Genomic DNA, 13,395 nt, shown 5'->3' with positions numbered 1-13,395 from the left:
GCCTGAGGATTTAAGTTCGCGGGCTGCCCGTGTCTGTATCCTTACCTGCCCCACTGCTCCAGCTCCACAGGCCCCTGCTTCTCCGGCTTTCCTGTGAACGAAACAGGAGTCAGTGATGCATTAGAAGAAGATTACCTGCCTCAGGTATATTCACACCCCTGTTCTAGGCAGGGACACCCAGACCAACTCCCCATAGTCCCTCTGGCTCCCTCCAGCTGAGCCTCCTCTCCCCGCCACAGCCAACAGCCAGTCACTTTTTCCATTAGGAAATCCATTTTTCAGGGGCATATAACTCAGCTGTGAAAATTTCACTCTTGGCTGAAACTTGGCTCAGCAGCAGAGAAGCTGGGAAGGGCTGGGCTCAGTGGCTGCAGGTGTGAAAAGCCCTTTCTACAATGAGCTTTTATGACTTGGGAGAAACGACTTCGATCCCTGCACCGTGTTTTGCTGTGGGGGCCTCAGAGTGAACGGGTGGAGGGGAAAGGCCAAACCAAAGAAATGCACAGGATGCCACTGCATCCCACCTGGGGAGAGGGGAGAACACCAACACAGTGGGAACAGCACTTCTAGAGAAAGAGGAATTGTCCCCAGAAAGGGTCAAAAAGAAGTTTACACATCCCTGAGATCCAGAAAAGAGAGAGGCTGGATAAACACATAAGCACTGGTACCATCCCAGTGAAATCCTGATGGAAACGAGTGAGGAAACGCACGGCTGCGCCTGATGGGGTGGAAATTCCCATCCAAAGGGGTTTCCACAAACTGCAAAACTATGTAAAACAGCCAAGAAGAACATACTTATTCCTGCAGCAGCAAAAATATCCATCCCAGCATGCCCACGGCTGGCAGGAAAGGGCCCTGAGAACCTGTAACAGCTCCAGTTTTAGGCACTCAGGCTGTGCTTTCCCCAGACCTGCCACTGCACCAAGGGCTGCAGGACCCCCCAGACTCACCACGCTGGAGCGGTTCTGAAAAATCTCAGTAACACTTTTTAATATACAAGAATCAAAAGTACAGCAGTTTTACAATGTAGGAAAATTTAATACATACTATATAAACAACATATTTACATCAGAAATCACTAGGACAGTGGCATTTTTTCACAAATATAAATTAATATTAATTACTGGTTTTAGTCAACAGGTTTAAAAGTCCACATTTTTACAGTAAGAGGAGTTCTCTCCCCAGAGGGGAGATGGAGGTCAGGAGGAAACAGGTGAAAGCAGAATAGTATTTTTGTGTGGATCACTTAAACTGTTCACATAAGGATGTCAGAGCACTGTTCAGTTGGGCATCTCACCCCTGTCCACAGCAGGTTTTGGTCTGCAGGACTTTAATCATGTGAATTCACAGCTTTACACCATTTCCAAAGGGGTCAGGCTGAAAAACTCTTTTTTAAAAAAATAAAAACCCAGCAAGTTGCTACTTTTTCCTGCAAAGAGGCTAGAGGGAATCCTGTAGCTGGTTCAGAAGGAAGAGCTGTACCACCAGATGTTAACACAAACACTGCAGTGAAGTTTATGGCTGTGGACCTGTCCCCTCTGATCCCACTCACATCCAAGTGACTGAATCTGGTTATGGTCCCTGTTGAGAGGACAAAAAAAAATCATGTGTGTGTGTGTGCTTGGGGAGGACTTTCCCAAATGTAGTTCTCCAGCTTCATTAAAGCCAAAGCCAGTGAAGATCCACCCACCATGAGTGAACAGAACTATGGGACCTCAGTATCAGGCTAAAGTGACAGTGGGGACAGCTCTTCCATGAATATGGGCAAAGCTTTTGCTGTTGCACAAGAAGGAAACCCCAACCAACGTCATACCTGGAACCCGGGACGAGCAGAAACACACACACACATCCCACACACCCCCATCTGGACACAGAAAAAGCCTCTTGCTGGGGTTCAAGGTTTTCCTGCACCAACTCTAATACTGGTCTGGCCAGTACTGCCTTCGGCTACAAGTGTATGGCACAAACTTTCCATCATGATAGCACCGCTTGGTGAACTGAAAGAGCAATTCTCTTTGCCCCTCTGAGGTTTCTTCCATTTTCAAATTAAAAGCTAATACCTTTGAAAAGAAAGGACCTCTTTGTTGAATACCACAGCAAGCACACCTGCAATCACAGCTTAGTGAGAAACACAGCAGAAACATGCTACCTCAACACCTCCCCATCACCCGGCAGCTCCAAGGGGGACCATGGAAGACTTGGCCTTCACCTCCTCCTGCACAGGTAAACACAAGTGTAACACTTTCTTGGGGCAGTGCAGTGCCCCTAAGGAAGCCAAACTGCCCTGCATGTGGTGGAAATCTTGCAAAAATAAAAAGGAGAGCACAACACTTCCCACATGTCCCATTAGGGCACTGGGCTCAGACAGGAGTAAGTGACCTGCTTGGTGAAATCCAATGGGATAGGGTACTAGAAGGAAGGGGGGCCCAAGAGAGTTGGTTAATATTCAAGCACCATTTCCTTCAAGCTCAAGATTGGAGCATTCCAAAGTGTAAGAAATCAAGTAAGAGAGACAGAAGACTTGTATGGTTGAACAGGAAGCTACTGAACAAACTCAAGTGGAAGAAAGAAGTTTCTAGATCATAGAAGAGGGGGCTGACCACTTGGGAGAATGAGAAAAGCTAAGTCCTCCTTAGAATTAAACCTGGCAAGAGAAGTCAAGGACAACAAGAAAGGCTTATTTAAGTACAGTGGAGGCAAAAGGAAGACTAGAGGAAATGTAGGCCTGCTGCTGAATGAAGTGGGTGCCCTGGTGACAGAGGAGCCAGAGAAGGCAGAGTTAATGAATGTCATCTTTGCCTCGGTCCTTACTGCTCAGGCCAGCCCTCAGGAGTGCCAGACCTTTGAGACCACAGAGGAAGTCAGGAGAAAGGAAGACTCTGCCTCGGTCGAAGAGGACTGGGTTAGAGATCAGTTAAGTTAAACTGGACATCCACAAATCCATGGGCCCCAATGGGAAGCACCCACAAGCACTGAGAGAGGTGGTGGAAGTAATTGCTTGGCCGCTCTCCATCATCTTTGAAAACTTCTGGAGAACAGGAGAGGTGCCTGAGGACTGGAGGGAAGCCAATGTCACTCCAGTCTTCAAAAGGGGCAAGAAAGAGGACTCAGGGAACTACAGACCGATCAGCCTCACCTCCATCCCTGGAAAGGTGATGGAACAGCTTGTTCTCTGCACCATCTCAAAGCTTGTTGGAGGAAAAGAGGGTCATCAGGAGTTGTCAGCGTGGATTCATCAAGGGCAAGTCACACCTGACTAATCCGATAGCCTATGATGGTGTAACTGGATGAACAGATGAGGAGAGAGTAGAGGATGTGCTCTACCTTGACTTCAAGGCTTTTGACACCATCTCCCACAGCATCCTCACAGCCAAACACAAGAAGTGTGGATTGGATGACAAGGCAGTGACAAGGACTGAGAACTGGCTGAAGGACAGAGCTCAGAGAGTTGTAGTCAGTGGGGAAGAGTCTAGTTGGAGACCTGTGTCTAGTGGCATCCCCCAGAGGTCAGTACTGGGTCCAGCCCTATTCAGTATATTTATCAATGACCTGGATGAAGGGATGGAGTCCACCATTAGCAAGTTTGCTGATGACACAAAACTGGGAGGGGTGGCTGACACACCAGAAGGCTGCACTGCCATTCAGTGTGACCTGGACAGGCTGGAGAGTTGGGCACGGAGAAACTTAAAAGAAATGCAACAAGGGCAAGTGTAAAGTACTGCATCTGGGGAGAAACAACCCCATGTATCAGTACAGGCTGGGGGATGACTTGCTAGAGATCAGCTCTGGGGAGAAGGACCTCGAGGTATTAGTGGACAACAGGCTGACCATAAGCCAACAATATGCACTTGCAGCCAAGAAGGCCAATGGCATCCTGGGGTGCCTTAAGAAGCATCTGGCCAGTAGGTCAAAGGAGGTCACCCTCCCACTCTGCTCTGCCCTGGTGAGGCTACATCTGGAATACTGCATCCAATTTTGGGCTCCCCAGTTCTTAAAGGATAAGGTACTACAGGAGAGAGTCCAGCACAGGGGCACAAAGATGATTAGAGGAATGGAGCATCTGTCCTTACAGGAAAGACTGAGAGAGCTGCGACTGTTTAGCCTGGAGAAGAGGAGACTGAGGGGGGATCTCATAAAGGCTTATAAATATCTAAAGGGGGGTATCAGGAGGATGGGTCCAGTCTCTTAACAGGAGTGCCCAATGACAGGACAAGGGGCAATGGGCACAGGCTGGAGCATAGGAGGTTCAAGGTAAACATAAGGAAAAACTTCTTTACTGTGAGGGTAAGATAACACTGGAACAGGCTGCCCAGAGAGGTTGTGGAGTCTACTCCTCTGGAGACATTCAAAACTCATCTGGACGTGTTCCTGTGGGATCTACTGCAGGTGGTCCTGCTCTAGCAGGGAGGATGGACTAGACAATCTTCAGAGGTCCCTTCCAACTCCCACCACTCTGTGATTCTGTGTGACATGGGGTATTAGTGTCAGTTTGCATGTGCCTTCAAAGGCACTGGCTGGAGTCAGGAAGCCAGCCCTGAACACCTCAGTCTTTCAGGGAAAGGACATCACAGCTTATTAGGGATAGATACTGGCATCTTAACAGGAGGTCCAGCTTCTGTCCCCCACCATGAAGAGGAGGCTGGAACAGCCTGTTCTTTCATACTGAGCTCTGGGAGATGACACATATCCAGACACCACACTCTGGGCTGCTGGGAGAGCTTTGAGGTCTCCGGGGATATGACTCCATGAACAAAGACATAGAACCTGAAAAACAATCACCCAAGCTACTTCTGGCCAGCAATGTGCTCTGTGCAACCCCTCTCACTATGCCACAGTCTCCAGGCTGGACACTGTTCTGCATCATACACCGTGGCTCAAATGCTTGGAAGAGTGTTTGCTCTGAAGTCCACTGAGCTGGGCTGCAGACTCCTCTTTTCACTCTACCATGCTGGGCTCTTAAGACATTTGCTCCAAGGATTTTTAAGGACCCAGTCCTTAATTCCTCATTCTCCCCCTGCTCACTTAGGTGCTAAGCCCCCAGGCACATCTCCAATTTAGACAGACAGAAGGTCATTCAGTTCAGGTACATTGAGCAATTCAGTTACTGCTGACTGCTGGAATGGTGGCAGGAAGATGACCAGTTGCATCAGTCCACTGGTTTCCTATTTTAGTCTGCTCTACCATCCCTTATCCTTTGGTTGCAGTAAAGGCTTGTGATCCCTGTTTGGGAAGCACAGAGAGAAATGACGTGCCCAAAGACTGGAGCACTTCAGTAGCAGGGAGATTAGGAGCTTCAGGATCCCCAGACATCCAGAGCTGCCTTTTGACCATCCAGCTCTCACACAGCATCTGTTAGTTCCTGGACCATCCAAGCTGCCCATCTTAGAAGAAGAAGGGAGTTTTCTTACAGATTCCTGAGCTCTGTCCACTGGGAAATACTGTTCTCACTCCAATTTCTTTCCTATTGGTTAGAAGTGAACTAAGTCCCCTGGAGTAAAAATTTGCCAGTTCCAGCCCTGGAGATGGAAGATCCCACACACCTTTTCTGTTGCAGGGACACAACAGCAATCAAAGCAGAGCCAGCTTTTTGAAATGGATAAAGACATGGAAATGATAACGTGGCCAGGAAAGCGATGGCTTGTCACCAGCGTAACTCCAACTGCTTTGGAGTCACTCTGCAGGGACATCAAGTCCCTCTTTCAACCAAGTCTGGCTGCTGAGGGACTCTCCTATCCCTCCTTGAATATATCCTCTCATTGCCCTATGCTGGCTACACACAAAGCCCAGCCTAACCAGTTTACCCCCAATCCCAAAGCAGCATCTGTCACGTAACATCAAGTCAGAGCAGGCACACAGCCTTCTGCACAATCCTAAGCAGCATCGATCCGCCTTCTCAGTTTGGGGAAACACTGGTTGGGGAAATTTCCCTTGGGTCCATCAAACTGGAGAAAACAAGGACAAAAATAAAACAAAGAACAAGGTAGCAAGGCTGGTTCCAGAGTTCATTGACAGAACAGGGAAAAGGAAACAGGAATCCAAACAAGAATGAAGAACTAGGGAAAATCTTCCTCCACCTTCTCCTCCAACATCCTCCTTGACCCAGAAAGATGATAGCAGCATGTTCAGTGTTTCTGGTTGCTGGCTTGGAGAAACCAGCCACTGTTGCATCAAACCAAGTATTTCAGTCATGAGCTTTTCCCCCTCTCAGTCCCTTTATGCTTTACGAATGTTCCAGTTATAATCTGGATTGTTCTTCTGTTCTAACGACCTATCCAGAGGTGACCTGTGATCAAGAGGTGACTTAGAATCGTGGGGGGATTTCTGAGAGGGGGGTGAGCGAGGGTCCGACACTGCAGGGTGAGGTGGAGGGAGAGGCTGTTTGTAATCTCCCGATTTGTCTGTGTGGAAGGATCTGTAGTGGTCTGAAGGTCCTTGGCCATGGTATCCCATGGGTGGCCTGTGATCAGACATCCGTCGGAAATCCTGCTGGTGGTAGTTCTGAGGTCTGAACTCATCAGATCGTCGACGCTTGGAATCGTGGTGGTGCCTACAGAAAGAAAACAAACGGATGGAGGTCAGTTCCCCAAGGCAAGCCTGGGCACCGCAGTCGGGCACATCATCCTGTCTGAGATGGAAAGGAATTACCTGTCATAATAATCTCGGTGGCCTCTGTGGTCTCGGTCACTGTTGTACTGTTCGTATGGCCTCTTGCGGGAAAGGTTATTTGGTCTGTAGTTCCCAGAGCTCCGGTGGGGCTCTCCACGAGACCGCCGGTCCCCGTAGTGGTGGTCCTTGTACCAGTGCTGCTCATACTGGTGGTGCCGCTCCCCGCCCCACATCTGGTTGCTGTTGCCACCGTAGTTGAATTTTCGATCCCTCTGCCATTCTCCTCGGTCTGCGATGAGAAAAGCACCACTAAGTGTCCTTCATCCTTCAGGCTAAGCCCGTTACTGTGCTGAATTCTCTGAAGAAATTACAACTCTTGCTGTGCCCCTTTAAGTCTGTCCTCCCTAAACTATGTGGGACTAATTTTATTCCTTGAATTTCTTTACCATTCTTCTAGCAAATCGTATTCTGTCCTGTTCTTTTACTCTCCTCACCACTATGTCATCATGTTTTCTAGCCCAGCTATAAGTACAGTGGTAATGTGTGTCCTATCCCATCACTTTTAAACCTGACCAGCCCCAAGATCCAGAAGGATCTGTGTCCAACAGCAAAAAGCCATTAGGTTAGAAGAGACGGTTTCTCCTGGCTTGCCAGTGCTCACCTGTGTTGCTGAAATGTCTCTTGTTTGGATGGCCATAGTTGTCACGCGGGTGCCCGTGCATCTGCTGTTGGGCATGAGAAGGGGGCAAGTGGATCTTCTGGGAATGAGGATTGTGAGGCACATGAGACTGGGACATCACAGAATCACGGCTGGAGCCTGAAGGCTCTGGGCGGAATGGCTTCTTCATGCTTGACATGTCCTCTTTTTTCTTCTGCTCCTGCAAGGTGGAAGAGAAGGTTACAGCTCATCTGCTCTTTCACCAACAGATTCAGACTGTGCAAGCCACGGCCTTGTCTGTCAGGCTCAGGATTTTTCTGCAGATTCCCCATGCTGTAAGGCCACCCAATTCTTCGAAGACTTGTGAATCAGCTGTGCCCAAGGATGGTATTGATGGCAATGGTACAAACGTGCTGGAGGACAGGCACAGTTTTGCCCCATGCAGCTCTGCTTCTGTGTCCTATCTCTACAGGGCAGCACTCCCAGACTCTTCACTCTAAAGGTCAACTCAACACGACACACCAAGCAAGGCTTTTTCTTGGTCAGAACAGCCAGGACAAAGTGACCAGTGTTGTTAGGTGAAGGAGAAATGGCACAGGAAAGAGGAAGAAAATGCAATCAGACTGCTTACATGTTAAGAAAATCACAGACTTGACAACAGTAAAGAAAGCCCATGATAAGAGGCAGAAAGTACTGACAGTTCAAGTGTGACAACTTTTAAAGATAGCAACAGGAGGCAAGGCACTTCAGATCTCACCTCCTCTTCCTGTGATCTTTTCTTATGAGCCATCTTGTAGAGTTTGTGCAGTTTTCTGGCATCAAATTCTGTGAATTTTGACACAAATATCCATAGGTTCCTAGAAGGACATGAATATTTTCTGTTAATTGCTACATCAGCAATTTAGCTGCCAACTGCTTTCAAACAAACCTCAAAACAGTTCTGCCCTCTCTGGAAAACAGTCTCAACCAAGCTCAGGACAGGATAATCAGGAGAGCAAGAATGAAGTTATTCAAAGTAAAATAAAGAGGTTTGCACTGGTTTATCTAAACTAGCTCTGAAATCAATTTAAGTTAAATCAGTACAACTTGCAGACAAAACCCTCATCTAAGACTGGTCATGGACTTAGTAGGCTAGAGAATTCAAGATTTCACAGGTTATGAGGCAAATGGCACACGCAGCCACACAAAACCCTTGAGCCTCTGACTGCCACTTTCAAGTATCATGGATCAGCCAAAGAAACCAAAATGATCTCTCACCTTCTCCATAGCTTGATATGATCCTGGTCAGTGTAGGCTTTAAGGCACTCAGAGATTCGGTCCCCAATTTTTAGGAGGCAGTTGCGTGTGTGCTCCAGCTGCTCTTGAACCGCCAGTCCCTTATCAGGCTTATCAAGTTGCTTCAGTGCTTTTTTGACTGGTCTCATCCTTTCCTTGCACTTGAAAAAGCAACAGAGAGCAGAAAGGGATTCATTTGGCAGAGGGCTCTACGCTGTTCCCTTGTTCATCCAACAGAGCTGGAAAAAGTTCACTAGCATGAAATATTAGCCTTATCTGACCAGTAAGAAAAGGAGAAATCAGTTATGGAAATGGCAATTTCTTAGACATGCTGGAGAAAATAATCAGGAAAAGATGAGAGGCTCCTCACCTCCACTGCTGCCCCCTTTTAGGTGGTAACAATTTGCTTTGCAAACCATCACCACCACACACAGTTTGCTCTCACATTTCTCCCCCAGCAGGCAGCAAAAAGTGTAACTCAGCCCTAACATGCTAACCTAGCAGCCCCAGCTGAATGGGTGCTCACCCAACAACCTCCCTGTCCATCCCCATCTGTGCTTGCTTTACTTTTACCAAAACTGGAAGAGATGGAATGAAGGCACCACCTTTTTCAGCTGTGCATACCCTCCCTGTGCACAGACAGTAAATCAGGTTTCTACTGCCCAAATGGACCTTTCATGCATCACAGAGGAGAATTTAAAGAAAAAAAAAACAGACAAAAATAACACAGGACTTAAAGCAAATACATAGATTTGCATTTAGTGAACTGGCTTTTTTTAACTGATATTTCAGCATTTCCCTGTGCAAGTCAGGACAAGGACAGTCTGTCAGGACACCTCTGACTAAAAGGCTACTCTTACAATGAGCCCTGCATGCATGCTTTCTGCAGGACCATTTACACAGCTAAGGACTCTGTACTTCCTACAGCCATACAAGGTCACCCTTCAAAGCTCTCCTGTATTTCCCTGCCTGGAAGAGCCCCAGTGGCTCCTTAGCTTCTACAGAAGGAAGACTGCCACAGTAGAGAGAAGTAGAAGGCTGCAGGGTCTTCTGTAGCCCAGGGCAGTCAAATGAATGGTGGGAACTTAACAGCTGAAGAAGAGAGCCCTTCTGCATGCTCTGTTGAGATGCTGCCCTCTCCTGCACCCTGGCTGGCATTGCTGGCCTGGCACCCTGGCAGAGGGAGGGGATGAACATGTGCACTCATGCAAAGCTGAGTTTTCACAAGAGTTATCTGAACCCCTTAACAGTGCAGTTGCTTTGCGAGCATCGGGAGCTGAAAGAACTTTGAAGTTTCTGCCCTCCCATCTCCTGAGGAAAATACTCACTATGCTGAATGTTTCTTGGTCCAGATCATCATCCTCATCTTCTCCAATGGGGATTGGTTCACTCCCTGCTGTAATGTGGACGGGACCTTGTGATCTCTTCCCTTTACTTCCAGATTTGGCTTCACTACCTTTAGGCTTTACAAGGACAAATTACACACATCACATGATGAGCCAGACTGCAGGATCCCAAGTAATCCAACTAACAACCTCTGCACTATTGTTACTGGCAGTTGTTAAACCCCGGGCATCGCTCCTACAACTTTCCTCCCAAGGTCACCAACTGTTTAGCTGCAATGCCTCTATTCAGCTTTACATCATCCCTGAGGGATCAGAAAGAAGTCAGAGCCAACATTTTGTACATTAATATAATATTCATACTCATGGAGAGAAAACCAATGTTGAAGACTTGGAAGAGAGGTTAAGCTAAAGAATAGATATCCCTTGCAAAGGACAGAGCTGAGAATAGTCTCATGTCTACATGGATCTGCAACTTCATGTGACATCTCTAGTCCTCAGAGTCTCATGGCCTCAGCCCTCATGGCCTGTTAGTGTAAATTTTGAGTTATATGGTTTATCTGCAGTCAAAGCCCTTTAGAGCCAAAGTCATACCAAAAATCACCGGAAAACAAACTTCCCTCTACATGTGCAACAAAACTTCTTGACTTGCACTTATGACACCAGTGTCAAAACACACTGGGCATGCAGTACATACCTGTTCCTTGTACAGGTACCTCAGGTCATTGTTACAGAAGCCTTTACTTCATTTGAACCCAACACCAGGGCAGTTGTACCCAAAATTCAAGAGACATTTTAGCCCACAACATACCACTGACGTTGAAACTTTCTGGTGAGTCCTGAAGCAACAAGGACAATTTACAGTCTTGATGGTGTGGACAGTTGGGTTATTTGGGGTGAGTTTAAATTAAAGGGGAATACAGACATGGAGCTGCCAACTCTGTGATAAATCACAACTGAATGGGACTTTGATCTGAGTGCTCCAGGCTCTTCCCCCTTTATTATTTAACATCAGGTACTTGGCCATATCACTGGCACAGGGCCAGCTGTACTCTAAAAGGCAGTCTGACAAAATCTCTTCCTTTTTGCTCACATTCCACCAAGCTTTAGGATATATTGCCTTTCCTACTTTTTATTGCAGTTCTTCACAATAAGAATTCAGGAGGGTTGAAAAAGGGATACCACCTCACCCCACAATGCTTCATTGATGCCTCCTCACAGAGGACCTTCAATGAATCTAAGTCTCATGGCTTGCCCTTCTGCTCAGAGACTTTCCTATCTCTTAAACTGCTCCTAAGAGCACCACATACCTTCTCTTTCTTGTCTTTTGCCTTCTTCTTCTCTTTATCGCTTTCTTTTTCCTTCTTACTGGTTGTCTGTTTTTCCTTGTTCTCTTTGTTCTCTTTCTTCTTCTGTTTCTTTTTCACTGGGCTTTTTTCCAAGCCATCCTCCTAGAAAATCAGTCACAGCACAAAGTTGGAGTCCTTCACCTCACATACACTTTCTTCATAAAACTTACATCCTTGAAACACAGGCAGTTTTTGAGGTCCATCCAAATTTGCCCTCACACCTCTTTAACCAGACAGCAAGGCCTGCTTGACCAGCTGCAATCCACCCAACCTTGACAAAAGGGTATTAAAACTAGATGAGCTCCACTCTGTAACTAGCTGGCAAACTATAGATAAGCACTGCCTTCCTATGGCATCTGCACTGGAGAACGCTCAGCCCCTAAGCTAGATACTGATCAGCACAAGAACAAAAAGCCTTAGACTACAAGCCAAACCACTCAAAGACAGAAGGTTTTCTAAGCAACAGCACGACCTTGGTAAGCTCCAGCTTCACCAGTGGTTTATGTACTGAAAAGGAGAGGGAAACAATTCTTCTTTCTCTCATTTGTAAGGGCAAGAGACTTAGTCCTGAGATAACCTTTCCTCCAAGTCAATATGTGGATGTGTGTGACCTTTCTAGGATCCCCCAAAACACTTAACAGCACTAATCTAAAAGAGTGGGTGGAAAAGGTCCTTCTTTCACCCTGAGAGTTGCTTATTAGTTTTTGTGAGTTTGCCAGTCTACTGTGGGAAGGCACTCTGCAGCTCTCCCCTGACTCCACAGGGTGTTTGCTAGGGGTGCATCTCAAGGTGAGTTTCTGCAGTAACAACACAGCTTAAGGAAACCTGGAAAAGCTGCTGGCCACCAAGTTGACTCACCTTGACTTCACCTTCTTCTGACTGGTTGTCTGAGTGCCGAGGAGAGGAGAGTTCATTCCCATGCTCATCTTTGACTTTGGGAGCCTTGTTTTCTTTCTTTACTCGTGGTTTCCTCTTCTTTAGCTTGCCCTGGTGAAAACACAGAGCAAGTCAGGGCAAGCAAATAGCTACAGCTACTTCCTGGGGACATACCCCATCTCCTGAACAGCCTGCAAACAGCTGCAGATCCTGCAGGGTGGCAGGAAATTTGATAAGCCTGAGTCCTTCAGTAAGCGTGATAATTACCCACCCCATACTAATTATAATTTCAGTATCATGATACAATCAGACAACAGACAAGTCCATATCCTTTCATGCAGATGATGTTCAGTGACTTGGAAACTCAGGCTGTCTCCTGCCATCAGCCAACCACTCATCCTGAAACCCCCAGAATCAAGCAGCCACAACTCACCTCTTCCCCATCTTTCATGTTTTCTTTCTTATCCAAATCTTTCTTCAGCAGTTTCAGCAGATAATCAACTCGGGTCTGGAGCTGTTTTCCCTGAGGTTTCTTATCTGTCTCAACAGGTAGGATCTTTGATAAAGAAGAAAAAAAAAATACACCCACATGCACCTATCAAACCTTGACAAAAGAGAGACACACTAGCAGCAGTTCTTCCAGGCCCAGCAAAGGGTTGGAGATGTTGCACCTTCTGGGGTAACAAGAAGGTTCAGTTGTTTCTTCTAGCTCCCACATAGCCTCTCCTTGTCTAGCCAAAAGTGAAGCTCCTAGCAAGCATCCTTTGGCCTTTTGCAGAAGTGAAAGGACAGCTCTCTGGATTGATCTCTGGATGATCTTCCTTCTCCGTATGCAAAAAGAATAAAAAAAACTTTGCAAACTACACTTAGGACCTTGAGGTGCAAAACTGAGTCCACTCTCCTGGACACATCAGATTCGCTTGTGACAGCCATACTACAGCAGGCTGGTCTCCCCTGGTCACCTGAGTCATTGCTACAGAAATGACACAGATGCAGAATTTTTAACAGAAAACAAGGCAGCAAGGTGCCACTTTGTGGAGCAAGTATCTCAGCTTGCCAATCAGGTTACCTTCACACTCCACTGGAAATTGGGTGGTGTGTCTCAGGCAATTGCTTCCATTGTAAAATGCCTTTCTGAACTTCATGTAGGAGGGCTCCTGGCCACAGTCTGATCTTAGCTAAAAACACCAGCAGGGAAGTCATGGGAATGTAGCCTATTGGCAGCAAAGCTGGGGCAGGATTCTCCATGCTCCTCAGCCCTGTGTTACAGTTCACTCTCCTTCCATTG

At 47.0% G+C, this 13,395-nt stretch overlaps 1 protein-coding gene across 11 annotated transcripts in view; it reads right to left on the bottom strand.

Annotated features, from left to right (window-relative positions):
• Positions 1-963: 963 nt before the first annotated feature.
• Positions 964-13,395, bottom strand: part of CHD2 (chromodomain helicase DNA binding protein 2) — a 73,893-nt gene continuing 61,461 nt past the window's right edge. For 10 of the 11 annotated variants that reach the window (XM_051628718.1, XM_051628721.1, XM_051628715.1 and 7 more), the window contains 9 exons: positions 12,541-12,663; positions 12,090-12,218; positions 11,193-11,333; positions 9,868-10,002; positions 8,522-8,700; positions 8,022-8,121; positions 7,268-7,484; positions 6,646-6,895; positions 964-6,547 (listed from right to left, as the gene is read on the bottom strand). In XM_051628718.1, coding sequence (XP_051484678.1) covers positions 6,214-6,547; positions 6,646-6,895; positions 7,268-7,484; positions 8,022-8,121; positions 8,522-8,700; positions 9,868-10,002; positions 11,193-11,333; positions 12,090-12,218; positions 12,541-12,663 — 1,608 coding nt within the window. In that variant the 3' untranslated portion in view covers positions 964-6,213. The remainder of the gene's footprint in view (positions 6,548-6,645; positions 6,896-7,267; positions 7,485-8,021; positions 8,122-8,521; positions 8,701-9,867; positions 10,003-11,192; positions 11,334-12,089; positions 12,219-12,540; positions 12,664-13,395) is intronic. The other variant, XM_051628722.1, reaches the window with a different exon arrangement.

This window comes from Apus apus, chromosome 10, assembly GCF_020740795.1.
Source record: "Apus apus isolate bApuApu2 chromosome 10, bApuApu2.pri.cur, whole genome shotgun sequence".
In the NCBI taxonomy this organism is placed as follows: domain Eukaryota; kingdom Metazoa; phylum Chordata; class Aves; order Apodiformes; family Apodidae; genus Apus; species Apus apus.
This window is presented reverse-complemented; position numbering and strand designations above follow the sequence as displayed.